The 21805-nt window shown below is 38.2% G+C and overlaps 1 protein-coding gene across 5 annotated transcripts in view; it reads right to left on the reverse strand.

Moving 5' to 3' along the window:
- Positions 1-16005, reverse strand: part of RBBP8 (RB binding protein 8, endonuclease) — a 45801-nt gene extending 29796 nt beyond the window's left edge. The window contains exons 1-4 of one of the 5 annotated variants that reach the window (XM_065831830.2): positions 10416-10480; positions 8757-8894; positions 7043-7267; positions 2151-2193 (exon numbers count right to left, since the gene is read on the reverse strand). In XM_065831830.2, the coding sequence (XP_065687902.1) occupies positions 2151-2193; positions 7043-7154 (155 nt within the window). In that variant the 5' untranslated portion in view covers positions 7155-7267; positions 8757-8894; positions 10416-10480. Of the gene's footprint in view, positions 1-2150; positions 2194-7042; positions 7268-8756; positions 8895-10029; positions 10293-10415; positions 10503-15886 lie in introns of those variants that run through there. The other 4 variants (XM_065831827.2, XM_065831832.2, XM_065831833.2 and 1 more) reach the window with 4 other exon arrangements.
- Positions 16006-21805: the final 5800 nt, after the last annotated feature.

Raw genomic sequence — 21805 nt, forward strand, 5'->3', positions numbered from 1 at the left:
AAAAATCATCTGTGAACTCTTACACACAATTAAATTGCAGCTGCAAATAGTATACAATCTGTTGTACTAGTGTTGCATATTCAACAAGAAATGACATGAAAGCTTACAAATCTGGATCCTGAGGAGCAGATGGGTATGTGGGGGAAACAGGAGCTAGCCATACAGGTACTCTTGGGATTGTAAACCCTGCTGTAGAGCTGATGAATTGCTTAGTAAATGAAGGGAACCCTGACAGTACCAGAATAAGGTAGACGCTGTTGTGGAAGTGCCTAATCTTTCCTTTTGTGATCCTATCCTGAATTGTTCCTTCAGCTGCCATTGCTACCTTCTAGCGGCTTCTCTGCAGCCTTTAGTTCCCAGAAAGTGCAAAGAAAACACCGTTGCACCTGCTCAGCAAGCATCAGATAGAAGTCAAAACCATAGGCAATTATCTATAGCTTCCACAAATGAGATCTGTATGAATGTAGTTGAAATATCAGAAAACACAATACTGCACAGGCTCAAAGTGCTACTGCAGATAATCAAATGTCAGCAAAATGGGTGATATTTAACTGAAATTAGCAAAACACAAGCTCAAAGGAAGCTTAAGCACTACAAAGGATCAAGAACAACCAAAAAGATATCTAAGAAAGGGAGCAAACAGGCATTATACAACTGAAATTCTTCCAAATGGCTAGTTAAAAAAGAAACAAGAACAACTTTCCTAGAAGTGAGACACAGGCATAATTGCCGAAGAACTGTTATTATAAAATTAGACAGCAAGTAAAGTACGTACTGTAGTACAATTAAATTACACCTGAAATGCCAGTCTCATTTTAAAATGCATTTAGATGCTTCATGTTGCACGAAAAGGAAAGACGGATTCCACTAAAGGGAATCTACTCCTACAGAAAGACACCTTTGTTTCCCTCATGACCAGGAATATAAGCACATTGGGGAGTTTAGAGAAGAACTATCAAAATGCTAGAGAATTGCTTGAGTTACTACAGTGCAAAAAACCCCACATGATGACCTTATTTTTCCAGACAAGGGGAGGGTTATTTCCTGCTTATAGAATTTGAAAAATGTAACAAAAAAACAAAAAAGAGGCAGCTGAAAAATCTAATAGGAATAAAACTGACTGTATGATGAGAGAAAGGTTAGTTCTGAAGAAGCACAAACTACACTTGAGAGCACTGTGGCTACACTTTAAAACTCAGATTGCATATCTTTGACTTCAGATGGCAATGCTGGGAATGCTAATTTGCAGCATTTTTGCTAATTTTAAGAAGAGTTTAATTTCTTTAACATACCTAAGATAATTATATTGTTTTCCAAAGTGGAAAAAGATCAAGTAATTTATTTTTATTCCTCCTACACAGCACTTTATAAAGTGCAACTCATAATACATGTCATACATAATATTAACATAATATTAATGTAATTAAACCTGAAGTCAAAATTTGAATAAGGAATTACATTAGCATATCTCTTACAATTTCATTAAACATGGCTTCAGTCAGCAGAAAGAAACTAAGAGCTGATTTAATGTTGTAAATACACATTGTGACCCTACAGCACATGTAAATCTTGTAGTTCATAATTTTTTTCCCCTGAATTGCTTCTAACAAACAGAACTAAAACTTAGTGTCAAATAATGACTGCAAAAGAAGTTACATGTGCCTTAAAATATGAGAATTCACTGAAAATTAGCAAGGTTATTACCAGAATGTTTACTGAATGACTGAAACATGAGTTAAGACACAACACTAAAGGTAAATGTAGCAAAGAATAAAAAAAAATATAAAATTTGGCCTGTTGTCTTGTCACTTATCTTTTAAAGATTCAACCTCCATTTTAAAATGTCTACCTAGTTGTCTTTCATATTATAAACATCAACATCTTGATGGGTATCCTAGAAATACCATATATGAGAAAACTTTGTACCAGTCATTTGTTCAAGGAAGGCAAACCCAGTGTTCAGGTTCCACACCCTATGAAGAGTTACATGTATCTTCAGATGACTTCAGCTGAATTACTACAAGAGCAGAGATTTGTGTATGTCTGAATGAAGAACCCATGAAACCTCAATTGATCTTACAAGAATTATGGTCCATTAATGGTACTCAGACTCTCCTTTAATAAATTAAATCATTACTTTGAGTACTTACAAGCATCTTTCCTTTTTCAACTTGGATATTTTCAGCTGTAAGCCTGAAAAATCGAAATAAAATACGTTATAGAATTCCGATTCAACAAAATGAGTGAAACAATAAACTAATTCTCCTTTCACCAATGACATCTGCAAAAGAGAGGAAAAGATGCCTCTAATTTTGAGAGAAAATGGTTCATTCTGGACTTCTTGAGTACGTTCTACAGGATCTTGAAAACAAACACATATTATGATCCTAGGAGACAGAGGCTTATTAAACAAACACACAGATTCCCACTTAAACAGGTTAAAAAGAACCCTTGTAAAAAAGCTCACACATAAACACCAAGTACTGCCCGTTTATTTTCATTGACTATGTCTATACAAGTAGCATAAAATATGTTCAGTGTACACATACATGCATAATTCAACGCTTGAAATGTAGTATCCAGTGACTGAACTGAAAGATATATTACAATGTATATGCAAAAAGGAAACATAAAAAACAGATGATTCAAGGCTTCAAAACACAAAAGGCCAACTTAATCTATTGGAGGTAAGCTACCAGTCTCTCAGAGTCAAAGCTTCTTTGGAACCCTCTCAAGGCGGACTGAGGAATGATAGTTAATCTGTGGCCTTTCTCCCACTAAGGCCCACACAGTCCTAAACATATGCCTGTGCAGATGTAAAAAGGTTTGCAAACACAACTGATGCTCTCAGGAGGAGAATATGAGGTGTCTTTTAAGCCTTCTTGCAAATCCATTAATCATTGAGTGTAAAATGATAAACTTATGAAATCAGAACACTTTTAAGAAAACTTCTGACAATATACGTATACCCGATACAACATCTTACAATTGAAAATGTTGGTTAAGGCAGCTAATAGACTTTTTTCTCTCCCCTATCACACTCAACTGGGAACATCTCAAAGGGGTAAACTACTTGCTTGAGGAAGCTCCCTCTTTAGGCCATGGACAATGTAACATTCAGAGCCTCAGTGAACTCATGCCACAGACTCCTACAAGATGCCAGTGAGACGATGAGGTAAAAATGCATGACTTTTTTTTTTTTTAAAAGTAGAGTTCCTAGCAAATATAGCAAAATTTCTTTTATCTGTAAGTATTCAACACCTGTGAGATGTTATGTTCTATCATGCAGATCAGCATAGAAATAGGGTTTATTTTTTTAAGTAGATGCTATTCATCAAGTCAATTAGGCATCTGCAATTAGAACCCCTATAAAGCATGCTTTAATGCTGCTCCACGCCCATTGGAAGGAATGAAGCTGCACAACAATGCATCTCCTGTATGAACAGGTAGTCTGTTCAGCAAGTATTTAGAATTGTAACACTGGCAACCTGAGCCACAAATTGAAGAGGCAGAGCTCAAAAGGCCCAGTACTGTGCTACAGGTAACACTATCTCCCCTCTCACCTCAATTCAGGAGGAACCAAACTAGTTACTTAAAGGCTGCATTTTTTTCTTAATTCAAATGACTACAATGAGAAGGCAGGAAACCAGTTTGTTACATTTATCCAAGAGCATTGAATTACTACATGTGCTGTAATCTCTTCCTTTTGTTTTTCCCAAGCATTGGGAGGTTTTAAGCATAATAATTTTAAAAGCTATGCTTAAGATTTCATTATTTAATTTTATGTGCTCACTAGAATGTTATGTGAAACTCCAGTATGTACATTGCCCATTCAATTCTTTCACACAATATTTCTATGAAGTAGGCAAGCTGCAGACTATATAAGTTTACCTAAATCTCATGAGCGCTTTAGTAAATGACACACTGTCCCCATTATAGTGATGAAGACTCTATTTAAACTATCATTAGGCAGATTAATTAACCACACAACACTATTTTATGAAAGTTACAACTTGATTAGACTACATACCTTTAATTTTTCAATTAACAGTTATGACAATCCCTGTTCTGATGAATTTTCAGATGCATTAAACATACTTTCTTAAAATTGACGGTGCGCGGGAAGACTGCAGTGTCTTTATCGCTGAAGTTTACTCAGAACGGGTTGGACAAGCTTCTGTCAGCACTGACAGAGACATAATCCTACCTTAAGGGTACAGAGATGGACCAGATGACCTCCTAAGATTCCTTCCAGTTCTGGTTTCTATAATTACTTACTTCTGAAGAGCTTCTAGCCATTTCCTTTCCTACATCAATCTATCAATGAGATTGCTTTTCCTCATAATTTTCTCTACATCTATGACTACAGTTTTTTCCCCATTGATAGCTTCTGCTTTTCACAGGTAAAGTAATAATTGAAGAGAATCAGGCTATTTGTTGTACACAAAACTCTCCTCACATTTCCATGCTGAAATACCTTTATTTTCAGCATAGAGCTTTAGACTTCAATTCATCCTCAGGAACCATGCTGACATGATACATATGCAGCAGGTATCCATATAATTATTTTGAGGTAGATGCAAGTATTAACACCTGAAGAAATTAGTCACTTTATAAACAGCATTATTTAATTTCTTTCTAATTTGTGAATAACACACAAGTATCCTACACATTCTACAGATAGGAAATAAAAGCAAATATAGTTTTAATGACCATTATTCTGAGCTGCTGAACACTTCTTGATTCCACAAAAAGTCAGTTAACATTGACCATTGCCAACATCTTTGGAAACCGGGTTGTAAGAATCCTACCCATTGTCACATAATGAATTTGAGAGAAAATGAGAACCATTTTGGCTGAAGAGGGGCAAAATTCGGTATTTTTTGCAACTGATCCATTTAAAAGAAGCCGAGTTTGTTCAGCTAACATAATGGAAAAATACACACTTTACAATGTAGCAATATAAAAATTCAATAAAATCCATTTCCAACTGTATGAGTTTGAAGTATTTTCTGGTCTACATTCCATAGATATATAAATATGATAACCTGTAAAATAGGCCTGACCATCCTACTTTTCATGGATTTGTAAAAAAATAAAAGAATTCTACCACTACGGTGTTTCGTACATTGTGCATTGTACACGCAAAAAGCTTTTTCTCCAACTACTAACTTTCCCTTAATCCACCTTCCACCATCTTTAAAATAATTTTTTGCTGACATTTAGATTGGAAACTCATGAGTCAATTTTAATTCTTATTTATAGACTTCAGAAACAAGCAAAGTCCAGGCAAGCCTGTGTTTGATGTTTCTAAAATATCTTCCAGTATTATTTTCTATAAGAGGATCCCCACCTTTTGAAAAAATTAACTATCCTTCAGGCATGTCTTTGATGTTATCATGGAAGACCTAATTTTACCTAACACGGTGTGGGACATACTGACAAAGGGCTAGGCATGAAAAAGACTGCCTAGTGGCAAAATTATCTGGCCCCACCCAGCATGCATTCTAAAGCGTATCTTCACTTGCATGAAGAAAACCAAAACTTTAAAATCACGTGCTGCACATCCCAAGAAACTAGAGAAGGGGTCACTTAACATTACCCTCTATATTAGAGTTGTTTGTTCAGTTTTTGTTGTTCAGACATGCCATAAACTGCCAGATCCCATTCTGTCAGTATTTCCGCATTTATCTGCAGTTGACATCACATCAACTCTGAAATGAACCATCAAGAATTTTAAAAAAAGTAATAAAAAATAAATATTATTTTTCATGTGTTTTGGAACACTATAAAATCATATTTCATGTGGTTACATATACTTTTTTAACGTAACAAAATCCTACAAGATGGTACATCTTCCCTTTCAGTTGCCAAACTGATAGATGTTCTTCTATATTTTTGTTTGTGGTGTTTGGTTTTTTTTGTTTGTTTTTAAGTTACTAAGGTAAAGCATCAAGGCCCAATGTTGCAAATTGTTGAGTCAAGACTTTCAGTGTGAGGTATGAAACCCCTACACATTATAAAACAATTACTCACAGTTTTTGAAATTAATAAGTGATGACACAACTGGACCTAAATGGACAGACCTGGAACTGTTTTGAGGCTGGTGGAAATGACCAAGGCCACTGGAGTGGTCTGGCTACAAAGATTCACTTACATGACTAAAGCTCTTAATCCACAAAAACTGACCTGCCTTTATTCCAGTCTAATAAAAATACTATTTCAAGTATAAGCATATGTTGTTGGAAGATTCAGTCAAATACTGTTCTAATTCCATCCAAAAGAACGGATTGTGTGACTTTAGATTAGCCGAAGAAAATCTTTATTTCTTATGGAGGATTCTCAGCAAAACATTTTGTGAATACTACTTGTGAAACAATATTATAATAACAATATAAATGTATGATGCCATAATTCATCTTTACTTTGAGTGTTATTAATGCCCTGCACTACTGAAGAATGAGCAGACACAGTCAATCCATAGTAAAATTGATGTCACAGGTCACAAAATATAATGTAAAAATAAGCAACTCTATTCTAATTTTTCTTGGGAAAATTCAGCACATTAAAACCAAAGAAATAATTTTTACTTCAGTAATATTAATCTGCAGTGGTGCATATTTGCACAAGTTAGAGGAAATAAACAATGTGATCCATTTTAATGTATCTGAAGTGACTAAATCCAAAGGCAACAAAAAACTGACCCATTTAATAACTTGATTTGGAAACTTTGAATCATAATCCATTAAAGTAACATTTAAATATTTCCTAAGCAAACACAGATCCCATTTAACATTGTGTTACTTTTTCTTCACTGACCTAGCAAATCTTTTACACTTGTTGATAGCTTAAATCTAATCCTGCTAAACCAGGCTTGGGAAGTCAATCTGTAAGGGTCATTTCTAATCATCCAGTCCAACTTTCTGCTTAAAACAAGACATTAAAAATGTATTTGGTTCCAGGCAGACAGAGTGGTACTCTGATTCAAAGCTTTCCTGTGATAACAGACAGTCTACTGTGAATCTAAACTTTTACAATTTACCTTGTACTTCTTTGTCGTGACATTCCTTCAGTTTGGACCACAATTCCTTGAAGAAATCTCCAGGAGGTTCCGCAGAATTAGGGCTCCCACAGCTCCCTCCAGATGCATTCATCTTGCTTTTTCCTGCTCCCAGCTTTGTTGACTTATTTGCAGAACAGGCTCACTCTCACACTTGAAATTTGAAATTACATAGTTACGAAGTTGTTTCTGAAGACAGGTGTATGCCTGTAATGACAGATCAACAACGCTTATGTTTGCATTTCTCAGATTGTAACTTGCAGCCATGGATGAAATACAATGCTTACTGCCTGTCCTTGTCAAGTTCTACTTACATACTGACAGTCACCCTAAACGTCTGGAAGATGCTAAGTATTTTGCTACAAATAATTATAAACTAAAAGAATTTCCCCCTCTTAAACAGCTATCAACTTAAAATTTCATTAAGATGCTTAGAAGTCTCTTTTTCCTAGATAAAACTACAGTAAACCAGAACTGTTTTCCAAAATCTTGCTGTCAGCAAAAGCATTTGTCAAAAATTTTGTCAGAGATATATTTGTGTATACACACCCTTTCCATAAACATGGATTCAAAAGAAAAGCTCACATCCTCTTGAAGTCTTCATGATTCTACATTAAAATTATTCCCACTCCTTGATGAAACTGGAAATTCATTTCAAAATTTATAAACCTCCAAAACACTAATATTTGAGGAGAACTATCAGACAGCTCTGTCTTAAAAGCCAGACTGCCTACATAACTCACAACTCAGAACAATCTTACCCATAATTCTTATTTGTTTTGAAGGGTTTCTCAGCACAGATGATGCCCTCAGGTAAACTACAGCGGAAGTACCGTATTGAGATCTGGGTCTGAGCCAAGGAAAGATTCAGTTCTATCGGTACTGTGTGTCCAATTTTGAAATACGTAATCTCCTTGTCCTTCAGTTGTCTGTGTGTAAAACCAGACATTTAAAGTTTTCCCTGTTTGATGCTGTCAGTTTCAAACAAAGACTTTTGAACAGGGACTGAGTCATTACCAGGTGGACAGAGCTAGCTCCATTACTCTGTAATATAAATTACAGTAAGAAAGAAAAAATTGAAGGTATTTTGTACTATTCCTAAAGTAGCAGTGTGAACAAGCAAACCACAATGTCTATATAACAAATAAAAGAATCAATTGGCTCTGCAATTTTTGAGGCACATGTTATAGTCTTAATTCAGACAATACAAAGTCTGTAGTCAGTCAAGAAGCTGCATTTCCTATCTCGAGAGCCTTCAAGCAACTTAGAATATCTGAATGCAGCTACTGGTTTACCTGGTCCCCTAAATTCACTATGACAAAATGTTTAGTCCAGTGGTCAGTGACCTAGTGTAGGTTGGTTCTGTTCTGCTTTCCCATATCTGTGTGCACAGTCTTAAGCAAGTTGCTTTTCTTTCAGTATGGCTGTCTTTAAAATGGGATAAAAATAATGAGGTAATGAAACAAAGCATTATTCTCAACAACAAAGCAACACTTGAACTGTATGTTTCCTATAGTATAAGATACTTAAATGCTACAGTAACAGAGCTGACAGAACATTCAGCAACCATTAGGTAAGACCACATTTGCTTTAACACGCTCTGTCTATAGAAAATTCTGTGCCTACTTCAGCACGTGGTTTCAAGTTAGCTACTGTTCTTATTTTAAGACAAGTTCTTAATAGAAAATAAAATTACCTTTTCAAATTAGCATTGCCTACAATTCTTCAGCAGAAGTTGAACAGTAATCTGCTTGCATCTTTGCAGCTCAAATGCTTCACTTCATGTGCGGTCACATTAAACCATCTTACAATGCTTCTTTGTGGAACCAATTGCCTAGTGACATTAGGAATCTCTTTTAAATTCTTATTTTTCTGCCTTAAAGCACAAATATCTCAGAAACTATCTTTTTCTCTGTCAAGTGTGAGGGCAGTGAAATCAACAAACTTGCTCTCTTACTGTCTTAGATTTGAGTATGCCAGATGAATAATTTTCCATAAAAGGGCATCTGACTCTAGAATTACTAAAGGCTGCCCCTACTGTTTTTAGTTTTATCTTTTTTTATTCCTCAAAAGGGAACTGTAACAAAAAAATGTACGAAACTTGCCCAGAGTTTCTGCAAATGATCAGTACATCAACTGAATACAAACAGGGGAAAAAAAAAAAACAAAAGAGCAACAGTTTTTCCCAAGCTTCACCTCCTTCAAGATCCCAAAATAATACATTGCTTTCTACAGGTGTTCAACTTGTCTTCAAATAGAGGGCCCCAACAAGTGCAGAGCCTTTGACAGGTCTTAGCAGTTGCACAGGTGTAAAAGACATTCAGTCATGTCAGCTTCTCAGCTTAGTCTCCAGTCCTAAGAAAGGATTTTCCAGTCCTTAGAAAAAAAAAAAAAAAACACACCAACACCAAAACCAACACAAAAATAAAGAAAAAAACCACCTGAGCTGGATGTACAGACACTTGCAGGCAGGGAAAGAGCTGGAAGCTGCCTGAGGGGGGAAGGAAGTGCAACAATGCCAGCCCCTCTCCCCAGTGTCCTGCTGCTGTAGGCAGGCAGGTAGTTGGGCCACTCTCTCAGATGGGACTTTGCTCCTAACCCTCCCGGCTAAATCTTTCACAGAATCACCTACACACTTCTGTTTCCCTCTTCTTCCAGCCACCAACTCCCTCCAGCATCGTTAGACTTTCTGCAGCTTCAGAAAAGACTGCCCTCCTACACACACACGTATCACTGGCGGTCAGCACCGGTAAAGCACTGACGCTGCTTATCTGCAGTTACACTTGGCCGACAGCAACACACCGCCTCTCTGTGATTCTGCAGAGCACACAGCTTCCTGAACCCTGACCCTCACCAAAAAGCCTCAGCACCGGTTGCTCCTACAGATTCGGCTCTCCCGTACCACCCGCCGGTGACTTATTTGGGTGTCTCCCTCTTCCCTTTGCACAAGCGCTATGCAGGAAACTCACTCGTAAGACACGCCGCGGTGCTCTGAGAAATCCTGCCATGACCAGCGGCTGAGAGCTCACCAGGTGGGCGCACGCCCCCGCGCCTCAGCTCCCCGCCGGCCTGAACGGCAGAGGAGGGGTCGGGGATGTCCCGCACTTCTGAGCGGCAGCCTCCAAAACGGAGAGAACGGGCAAACGGGCCCCGCTCCCGGGGGCTCCCGGAGGAAGGAGGACCAGTGTTTGCAACGTGCCCCGCGGGAACCCGAGAGGACTCGGGGCCGGGGGAAGGCCCCGCTGGCGGCGCGGGGCTGCGGCGCAGCCCGTCACGGCGCCGGGCCGGAGCGGCAGCCGCGCGCTCGCGGCCGTTACCAGGAGGCGGCGGCGGTGAGAAGAGCGCGCGCCGTTACCTGGTTGGCTCCCGGCGGCTCCGCGCGAAACGGCGGGAAAAGGAAAAGCCGGGGCCGAGCGCCTTTCCTTGTGGAGGGGAGGGCGGGGTCCGAAAGGGTCTCGCGAGGCTTCCGCGCTGCTCTCGCGAGAGCAGCGTGGTGAGGGGCGGTTGCTCCAGGGGCCGCTCTCCGGCCCAGGGCTAGAGCTGCTAGAGCTGTCAGCGCTGCCCGGCATTGAGGTGCCAAGGGCACCACCATTTCACCATCCGTCGAGTCCAACCGCCGCTGCCTCAGCCCTCATCCACTCAGCCTGCGCCTGACCCGGCGTTTGGGACTTACAAAGAGAGCGGCCTGAGAAGAGCCAAGGGGACCATCCAGGTTTTAGCAGGTGTCAAGCGCTGTGGAGAAGCAAGAGTGTGTGTGAGAGACTGTGTTAAAGCAAATGTTGCCCATACAGGGGGAGCCTACCTGGAAGAAAGTCTTGATGGTTTCAATGTAAAGAGGATCTTTTATATTCCTGTGGCAGACGTGGCCTTGCCAATATTCAGGCTGTGCTGCCAAAGCTACCTTTGCTGCAGGATTTGTGCTCTGCTGATTGCTGGAGTTTATACAGAGAAGATGTGTTTGCAATGCTTTCCCCTCACTTATTGATCTTAACAGATTCCATGGGTTTGTCATTATAGCATATGATGCAACAGCCTAGAGCATATTTCTGTCATTATGAAAACCAGTAGGCCCATATAATTAGTATGGTATAAGGCAGCTAAACTTTTGTGTCACTTTTGAGATTTTTACCAATGAAATTATTTTGCTCAGATGGCAGGTCAATGTTCTTTCGTTCATTGGGACCAGCCCTGCTGTCTGCCATGAGAGAAACTCTTTGATTTTTAGTTTGTCGTTGTCCTTAGTAATAGAAACAAAACACAGCTTTTTACTGTTATTATTCTGCCTTCACATGATTCAGCTGGGCCATTTTGGTATTTATGTTAACACCTGCAGACACAGCTTAGTCGCATGATTAGAGGACACAATGGTGATCACTTTGCAAGAGCCAGTGCTGCAAACCACATAGTTGCTATATTGTTAATAGCAGTATGAAAAAAGTTAGGTGTTTAGATATTTAATGATTGTTAGTAACTGTTCCATCTTACTGTTTTTACATTACTCAGATCACTCAAATGTCCAGCAAGTATCACAGCTATAGAGCTACAGCGTAACTAAAGCTGAATCTGAAATACTTTTTCAACATTTCTGAAGTATTTTGAAATAGCAACAGACAGGGGTCAAAGACAACCCATGATTAAGCACGCTTTAAATCTGTTGTTCACCTTTGTTGAAAATACGCTTGGTTTCTCTCCAAATACGTACCTTGAAATGTAAAGTATTTTGAAAAATATGGTTGCTATCTTTTCTGTTAATTTCTTATCGTTTAACCACTTATTTTTCAACTAAAATAAAATAAAAACAGTGTTCTGTAGCTCAGCAGCAGATTACTTACATTGTAAGTTTGATCCATTATCGTATTGGTACACAAATGACAGAACTAAAATTAGCTATGTCTTATGGAAGAAACAATCATAATGGTTGGTGATAGACACTCCAGTCTTCTTAAACAGTATATGTTGCCAGCTTTTTATCCTACCTTTGAAACTCCTATAATCTAAAAGTTTGTGATGTGGGAAAGTAATTATTTCCTCAGAGGTAATAGAAATAGATGTCTTAAATATATACACAGACCTGGTAAGTAGCAATAAATAGACCTCCTGTCCACCGTTCAGGTATTTTACCATAAACTGGACCTTTCTGTTTATAGGAAGCACTCTAGAAAATAATTATGTCATCCAGTTTATTTCCCAGTAAACTGTGTGAACAGTTTATGTTCACATTCTCTCATGTTGAACTTTACAGCTTTATAAGTCCATTGACTTCTATGGTGTTATCTACTCAACAATAAGTGATAATGGATTAAGACCAGCAATTGAACTTTGCCTTTATCTCCCTTCCAGATTTATTTGATTTTGTGTATTCCATAATCACATACTTGGCCACCAATTACTGAACAGATCCCTGGTTCATTAAACATACTAGAAAACTACTGAAGAGTCTGATATTCCACATTCACTTACACTGAATGTCTTAAGCTGACTAGTCTAACTGGAACTGCATCTCATTCATATCATAAGAGTAAACACACACACCTAGACAATAAAACTGTGGGAAAAATACTTCATCATTGTTACACTTGAATGGATACGAAACTTTCTATGATGTTATGGCTCATGTCCAGATTTCAAAATAACCTTAATATGACACATTAAATTGTGCGACAGAATACTTATCCATGAGCAACTCGGCAAAAAGACAATCTAATTTAATCTTAGACCAATTTAGACCTGGCTGGTCTGAAATCTTACTCCTAGTGTGTGAAGCTGTTGATTTTCAATTATGCTTTAGCGGCAATGCCTTCCTTCTCAATGACTGGACTGTTTACCAGCGAATCAACTAATGACTGAATTTCTCTTGTAAGAGTACTGGACTGTTGCAGCACAGATAAAAATATCCTTTCATTTCCCTCTCTTCCTTTATTGTGGAGTAGTACAGAGACTGCATTTGTGTTTTTAGCCATTCAGGTATCTGAAGGTGACCTAGCTCCCTGCATTTTTAGACAGAATAGGGTTAAAAGAGATTAGCAGAAAACTTACATTGTTTGCTTCTATTACCTTAAATTTAGATGTAAAGATTAAAACCAGCTTTGAATTACACTGGGGAACTCCAATGTAAATATTTTAATTGCTTTAAACACAATGGTAAATATACCACTCTTTTCCTCTATATGTAAATATATATTAATACCTATATATATAGAAATACATTTATATATGAAATAGTGAAGTCCTTATTTATTTATGTGAGATTTAGTAGATTGCACATATACATACATGGGCAGAGTACTCACAACCTCCTTGACTTGCAGATCTGCATTGGGGACTAAATATATTGCTTAATTCTCTAGTCATGTTAATTTGATGAACTTTATGTTGCAGTTGCCAAAAAGGACTTCAAAGGAGCCCAACTTCAGATGCCGCAAATAAGAGCAAGTGGCACAGTTCAACTGCTACCTAAACAGGATTTGAACCAGGAGTGTAGGAACTGGCAGTTCTCGGAACAGTGTGATTTCTTACAGCCAGGAGGGTGCACAGAGTGCTCCACTGCTGTCTGGCACAGGTAGTTGCTTTCTCTGGAAAAATAGGGAGGAGCCACCCCATCACTCCCACTTAGCTGAATTTGATTCTTTTCAAGCTGCTTGTGTAGCTGCTTTTGAAATCAATCCAAGATCAAATTCCCTGATGCCAGTAACATTGTCCACTTTAAGTAACCCTCTTCTTTGAAGTGCTTTCACTGCTCCTCATCTGTAGTCAGAAACAGTCAGGATTTATTCAACTGGAGCTTTCAGTTCTTTTAGAGAGCTGTGATGGAGAGAAAAATAAGGTAACCTGAAGGATGCTGTTGCAGGACCCCAGTGCAGTGTTCCTGGTCCTCAGACTCTCAGCAGCAGCAGCACCTATTTGCATTAGCTGCATGTGGAAATGTTTTGCTCCTACTGATGTTTCTCTGTTTAACATGAATAGCCTGAGTAGTTATGTATATTTATCTCAGCCTTGGAAGGCTGCTCCAGGCTTTGAAGGCTGAAATGAAAGTTTACAGTTCTGTGTACAAAATCATGCACCTGCCTTTTACTGTAGAGAATGACAAAAATTCAGGGTAGGTAACGAAGGAACAGAGAAACAACATATGGGAAATAATATTTTACTTACCTTTGAGAAAAAAGGTCCCTAATGGCCACTTCCCTTCCTGCTCCCCCCGCCCCCCCGAAGGCAGCTGTGGAAAGCCCAAATAAAACAGAACACATAAACTGTATAAAGAGAGGATGGCAAGCAGTATTTTGAAAAACTGATTTATTAGGTCTGAATTTTTAAAAGTGCTATGTTAAAATCCTGTAGATGTAGAAATCAAAGCTGTCTTGTAGCATTTTATAGGCTCTACAGACAGTCCCTGTGCAAACCATACAGTTAAGCCAGCTATAATTTTTTTCTTTTTAAAATGGTGTATTCCTTAGCAAGTTTTTCTTTCATATTTGATAGCAAAATTAACAGAGGTGATAAAAAGTGAATGCTTTTTCGTGATGGATAGTTTTGGCTTCTGTGAGAGTGCAAAACTTTCCCTATGTTATTTTCTGTTTTCCCACACTTAGAAGAAAAAAACTTACACATAGATACCATGCTGCTAATGAGAAGGTCATCTCAATCTGCTATTCATTGAGTTTTTAAGATGCTCAGGAAGTCTTTTTATTGGCACTCTACAAAAGAATTATAACATTCATTTTTGCACCAACTTGGAAATAGCTGGCAGTAAACATGTCCATAATTGAAGCTTCCTGTTGTGTGACTATCATAAAGTCTTACATAATCCTGTATAGATATTTTGTATCTAGTGATTTACGTCCACTGAGGACACTACTTTATTATTATTTCTTTTTAGTATCATGAAAGATAATGGTATTTGTTTCACTTAAAGACAAATAAAATTAAGATTTCCAGGGTGATGAAGGTAGCTATGTGAGGGTTTTTAAAAATGTAGTTACACAGATGGTAAGAAGATTCACATTTACTTAAAGAGTTATTTTGTCCTAGCAGGCATGACAAAACCTGTCTTCATTCCTTTCTATTCAGCTCACTAAGTACTTCTGTGCTCCAGTAGTTAATCAGTTACCAGATTCCACAGCTTTTGTTTTCACACTGTTTAATTTTTCTTATTTGACACGGAGCCTGTGAATGGATTCAGTTGCAGATACGGGTACAGCTTTCAAGTCTGCCTACTCTTTATGATTAGGACTGCTTTTTGTTACCATTGCCACCACCGTTACTCCTTCTAAACAGGTACATTTCTAATAAGTATATGTAAAGAAAGCAGTTAAGAATTACATTTCCTATCTTACCATTAAGTCCATTCTGAATATGTAAATCTAAGTTTAATTTACTCACTCCATAAAACTGAACAATTAAAAAAGTTAGTCTGGCAAGAATTAGTAACCACACATCTTACTGTAATGGCACTATGCCTTGTCATGACAGTGCTGTTGTGAGACATGGATTATAAAAACACTGTATAAAAGAGAAGACCAATAGGCAATATTTAAGGTAGCTGCTCAAAATACTAAGTCATTGGCAAAGAAGTTTCTGTCTCTCACTCCCATGCTTAGTTCATTGAACTGTCTCTCCAGTAAATACTCTTGCAGACAGAGCAGATGATGTTAGGCTGCACACGGAAGGGTCAGAAAGCTGCACTCACACAAATCCTGTCGACAAGTGCCATAGAGACTGGCAGTACTCAGACACATTAAGGAGAAAGCCATTATATCACTTCAAGCATAAGAGAAATTTTTGCTTATGGTTATCTTAAATTAATGTTAAAGAAAGACTTTCAAAACTCACCCTTCTGTTTGAATTGTGAAAAGTTCTGTTCTTGATCGGAGTGATAAATATTTACTATTGACTTCCCCTCCAGCTATAAACCTCAAGTGTAAGTAAGATGAGGAAGCCACTGTGGACCACACTAGAGAATGCCGAGAGGAGATCTGCTGCACCTAAGATATATACAATGTGCAATGGATAACCTAATATGCCTTTCATTTAACTGGCTGGGCAGGTTTCTGCATTCTGGAGAGCATGGAATCATACCAGAATTTGTTGGCATAACAGGCCTGTCAGACCGGTTCCCTGGGCGCCCAGGAACCTGCCCAACCAGTCTGCATCAAAGGCTGGCCCAACATGCTGCAGCTCAGCTCTGCTCAGGGAGGCTCCTTACACGGTGAATTATTCACGCCTCTGTCAACTCCCAACATACTACTCAGAGAGAATGATGTAGCCTCCAGCAAAATAATTTACTGAGGGGTGGGGGAGTGATACATCCTTGTTAAGTGTAGCAAGATCTTATTGTTATAAATTTTCTTTCATTTTATATGCAGATACACTAGGCTAGAGGTCTTGCCCAGCATTAGTACAAAGAGAAACAAGGAAGAAAATGCCTTTTTTTTTTAAATAACACTAACCCTACAGACTTATAATAATAAAATAGCACCAAATCTTTAATGTGACCAGCTAAAAAAAACCCCAACCAACCAACCAACAAATTATGCTTTAATTCAGATTTATTTCCAGTCCTGCTTTGTTTCAGTATACCTACCATATTTATGGGATTCAGCATGGCTTTGTTACGTGTGGGTGACTTTGGGTGAGCCCCAGGTCAGTGCAAGCTCACCCTGAACTACTGCACAGGATATTTCAAGGTGAAACTGGTCAGAGAACATGGAGTGTATAGGACATGCTTCCACAACCACGAGGAACTACTTGAGCGGCAACACCCTTCTCTGAAGGATACAGCAGCTGCCCTGTTACAATAGCACATGGGCTGCAGCAGCAGCTGCGCTGCTTCTTGTTCATGGCTGGGGGGCAAGAATACTTGCACATCAGTCCTGCATATAGCATAGTTGTTCAAGCTGTAGGTACAGACCAGGATATGCCCCAACAGAAGCCTGCATCTGTGTAAACTTATTACTTTTTTTTTTTTTTTTCCCCAAGTACAAGTATAGACCATAATTTTTAAAGCTCCAACTGTGTTTGTCAGAGATGTTGACTAAAATCACTAGGACTTGTAGAAGTTCAGCACTTCTGGAAATGTGATCATGGGTACATGCAATCAGTCTGCTAAACCTATGTTTAGGCATGTTCCTTTATTTTTTATTTAGGCACCTGAAGTTAAACACTCAGGCTTGAAAAATTGGCTCCACCGAATGTTGTCAAAGATTCTGAGTAACTGTGGAGACATGTGTTTGTTCATAAAATGATCCTACAGGGGTATCATTGATCCTTTTTTTGGATATTTTCTTACACATTTTAATAATAGTTACTAGACAACTAGTGGTCAGAACAGGAAGTTACCATCAAATTCTACCAGCATTGTGCAACATGGGCAATTTTTTCATCATTAACTGAACACGTAAAAGAAAAAAATGTTGATATTTGAATATATTCTACTCAGATTATTTTACTGCAGTAAAGTAGCTCTTCCTATAAGACTACATCTTATGACAGCCTTGAAAGGAGGCTTAATTCTGGAGAAGGCAACTGGATTACTAACTGAGCTGAAATGACAGATGTACACTGTTTGTGCTTGCAGTCACACCACCGTAGGCTATGATTTCATACAGCTAAGCAGGGCTGGGCTTGGTCAGTACTTGGATAAGAGGTTTACAAAAAGTCCGCTGCAGGAAGTGGTTTTGGTGATTCAGGAGGCTATACTGAATAATTGGACATCAGTGCCAGATGTGATAGAGACATTGGTTTCTGGATATGCCACAGTGTTGGTGCCGTAAAAAACTGAAGTTTTTAAAGGCTCTGAAGCCCTTTCCACGAGTACTACATCTTGAACTGTAAGAAGGTACTATATCTGCCTATAATTTGTTTATATGAGTGTCGCGTAATTGGATAAATGATGTAACTGATTAACACAGGTAAATTGCCACCTAAAATAGCTGTTCAACTATACAGTGTGGAAAAAGTTCTGCTTGCATAATGGACTTAAGGAAGGCTGTTGTGCTTCAAAGCTGATCTACTTCCAGCTATGTCAGCTTGTCTCATAAAAGATACTGTCTGAAATTTTATGTCCTGCTGAGGAAAGATCATTTTGACTGTTTTTAAACAGGTAGAGTAGATGCCAGCTTTCTTGATACCCTTTCTCCAGATTAAAACTGGAGCCTTAAAGTGAGTCTGACAGTGTGTGTTTAAATGACATTGGGCTTGCTATTTGACTGTTTGCTGGACTCTGGAGAGTATAGGGATAAAAGGGATCTTCACTATCTCTTCCTTTGACTTGATTGCCTGAAGAAGAGTTTGGACACACTTTCTGCTCTCCAACCTCTTGCTCCCCAAGCCAAAACCACCATGTACACACCTTGCAGATTCAGCAGGGGCTTCTCATGTAGGGTTGCTGTCAGGGTTGAGACCTTGAATTAGGCTTTTATATTCACTTCCACAAGTTACGGAAATTTAATTTTTTATTAGTAAAAAAGCAAAGGTATAGGACAAAGAAGTAATTGTATGTATCAATACATTCTTGGATAAACATCACTTAACTGTTGTTCTCAGCTTTGTAACTCATAACAGTTCTGTAAATACATAAACCACAGTAATAAGTCAGACTTGCTCAGAGTTCTCTGTGAAAGAGCTTGCTTTTCCTCCTAAAGAAGGCAGTATAATTATCTGAAGTATTGTATCCTCTCTTACATGAAATATAATTTCCAAGAAAAGGATCTCACAGATGAATTCTCTTTCAAATCAAACCTATAATTAAATACTTTTCCAATTGATAATAAATTATAAGTTATTTGCCATCTCCAGTCTCAGTCAAGAAAAGTCACATTATGCTTACCTGTGAACTTTTCTAATTTATAAAATGATCACATAAAATCTTCTTCAGGAGAAGAGGCTCAGAGAGGTGCAATTCTGAAAAGTAAGACAATCTAAATGGTGCAGGCTTCAACTTGTTCTTATAGTGAAGGTATGCACAAACATTCATGTCTACAAGTATTCATTACAGAGAGTTTACAACATACCTCCCTGTAGCTATCAAAAGCTGCTCAGTACTTCACAAACAAATTCAGATAACACACATGCCCCCACACCCCTATCAGAGTTGGGTAATATTTCTCTCCTCAACTGGTTGTGTAGCAGCACAAGGATGGGGACACTGTTGCTTCATAAAGAGCATATTAAAAAATAGGCCAAGTCCTATCTGGAACAGTGAAGGGAGGTAGAAGCAGTTAATTTCTGACCTAGAGGCCAGCCAAAGAGAGAGCCAAAGGATGCAAATTCAAACTAAAGCTTTTTTTCTTTTTTTTTTTTTTTTCCGAGCAAGAACAGGTTTAGAATTTGTTACAACTAATTTGCTGATGACAACAATTTCTCATTTACCTCAGCTGAGACAGCAGGGCATTGGCAGAATATAAAAAGAATTCCAAGAGCGTTATCAGTATTCTCACTGCAAGAGTAAGCCTGATGTAAAAGCTTGGCTATTTTTCTTTGAGAGGGGAAAGCCTTGTCATATTATTCTTCATAGTGTCAATCTACCTCTTTCTTCACAATTCTCAAGACTGTCTTTAACGGTTGGTCCAATTCAGTAATTGGAGAAGGGAAATCAGTTTTGTGAACTTTTGGGCGTAGAGAGGTCTCCCTATGATCTGTAATGCTACAGGAATGTTGTAAGGAAATGTAAGAGAATAATTAAATCCTAGGAAATTCCAACATTCCCTTCTGCTCTTGGAGAGGAGGAGGGGGAGAAAGGAAATACAAACAGAAAGCAGCAGAAGCACTTCAAACCATGACACTGGAATGGTTACTCTGGGACGAGATTGCACAAATGGCTGGAATCTCCATTTTTGTTTCCTTCGAAGAAGTCCTCCCTACAAGTAGTCTTTTCCAGCACTCTTCTATATAGAGAGTGATTGGTTATTACTTATTTCAGAAATGACTTCTTTAGAAGAAAGGGTCAACATCCCTTGTCATTGGATTTTCTTCTTGTCTATTGTATTTGAATTATTATCGTGAAGTATTGCAGCTTATCTCCTAACGGGCAGGAATACTTTGCCTTTTTTGTGGAGATTAATCTTTACCGAAGTATGAGTATTTGCTATAAAGAGACTTATAAAGCAGAAACCAGAGTGGTTTTTTATTTTCCTGTTATTGTGTTCTTTTTCAGATGATACTGTATTAAGCAACAGGCTTCCTATGTGGAGACATGGAAGCATGGGATATCAATGACCTCACAGTTATCTTTTCTGATGCTGACATGAGATACTTCATTTCTCCATTTTGTATTCTACATCTTCATTTTTTTTAAACATAAGAACTACCTTCCCACCTCATGGTGATTTAGCTCGTACTTAGAACCTCTTCTGCAGTCCTTTGTCAAAGACCTTGGAAAATCCAAGTAAATCATCTGCTACTCATTTATCTGCTGTTTTACTAATACATCAGATAGTTTTAATAAGGAGCTACAGTCCTCTGTTGCAGGAGGCTTGCTGAAATGTCCTTAGCATATTAAGTTTCTCTTTTTGTTTCATACTGCTAATTGTAATAATAGTTTTAAACAAACTGTTACTGAAGAAAGGCTCACTAATATTTCCCAAGATTATTCACTAGGTCTATTTTTTTTTTTTTTTTAAAGAATATATATTTGTTGCTTTCTGGTGCTTTGAGTATTAGTGAGAAAATATGTTTTTGGTTTGAAACTTGATATTAGTGAGACAATATCTTTTGTTACAAACTTAAAATGCCACTTTGTTATTAAGCATCTTTAGAATTCAGAACATCAAGAGAAACACAACCACTCTTATGTTCTGTTACTTCATTCAGCAGTTTTTTGTTGCAGCATTTTCTGTTCCAATATCTAAAGCTTTGTTGATCTCTCATGTTTCTTGTACTTAGAAACAGCGAAACCAGGAGAGTATTGTGAAAATACTAAATGGAAGTAAATGTAGGTTCCAACTTTGCAAAAGAAAAACAGACCTTTGCAATTAATATCGTTCAGGTAAAATTATGAACTTCTGAAGTCAGAAGGAGCTTTGATAGTGACTTCACTAAAACCAGATTTTAATCCTCTTATGCTACCATTTCTGTATGATTAAAAAAATCAAACAATCTTTTGAAAAAAATTAACCATTCCAGAATATGTTTCTGTCTTGAGCTATTAAGGGAGCTACTAGCTTTGTGAAGCAAGAGGGAAAGATAAACTTGAGCAGGCTTTTCCCCTGTGGTGCTAGTCAGTACACAGAATATAGGACCATGTTGTATTGTAACATGAGAATCCCTTTCAGGCCTTGCATAATAAAAGCAGCAAATCAAGACACCAACCCATCAAGCCTCCAGCTTTGGCCTTCAGCCTGTGACTTAAACCATAAGTATGCTTGTATCAGTTCAGTGCATCATCCAGCAGATCACTAACTGGCTGTAATCCCGTGACCATCTACCTCTGGTGGGTTCTGTGGGAGAAGTCCAGCAGCGTCCCATTGCAATAGGCAGGAAAGCAGACTGCTTAACCGTGGGTTGTGCTCAATAAAGCTGTTAAGTGGCAGGCTCCCCAGCTGCATTGTAGGGTTTTTCCATTGTGCCTCTTGCCTGCCAAATAACACCTTGTGTCAGATGTGTTCTTTTGTCTTGAAATGGGTTGAGGTACTGTGTTGCATGTTAGAAAAGAGGAATCATAAGAACTTTTTTAATTATATGCACTTCATCATATTATTTTGCTTCCTTAGTGACAGCGCTTCTAAGGCTAAATAGCAGAAATTTTTCAAGAGC

This window comes from Patagioenas fasciata, chromosome 2 (assembly GCF_037038585.1).
Source record: "Patagioenas fasciata isolate bPatFas1 chromosome 2, bPatFas1.hap1, whole genome shotgun sequence".
NCBI classification, from domain to species: Eukaryota; Metazoa; Chordata; class Aves; order Columbiformes; family Columbidae; genus Patagioenas; species Patagioenas fasciata.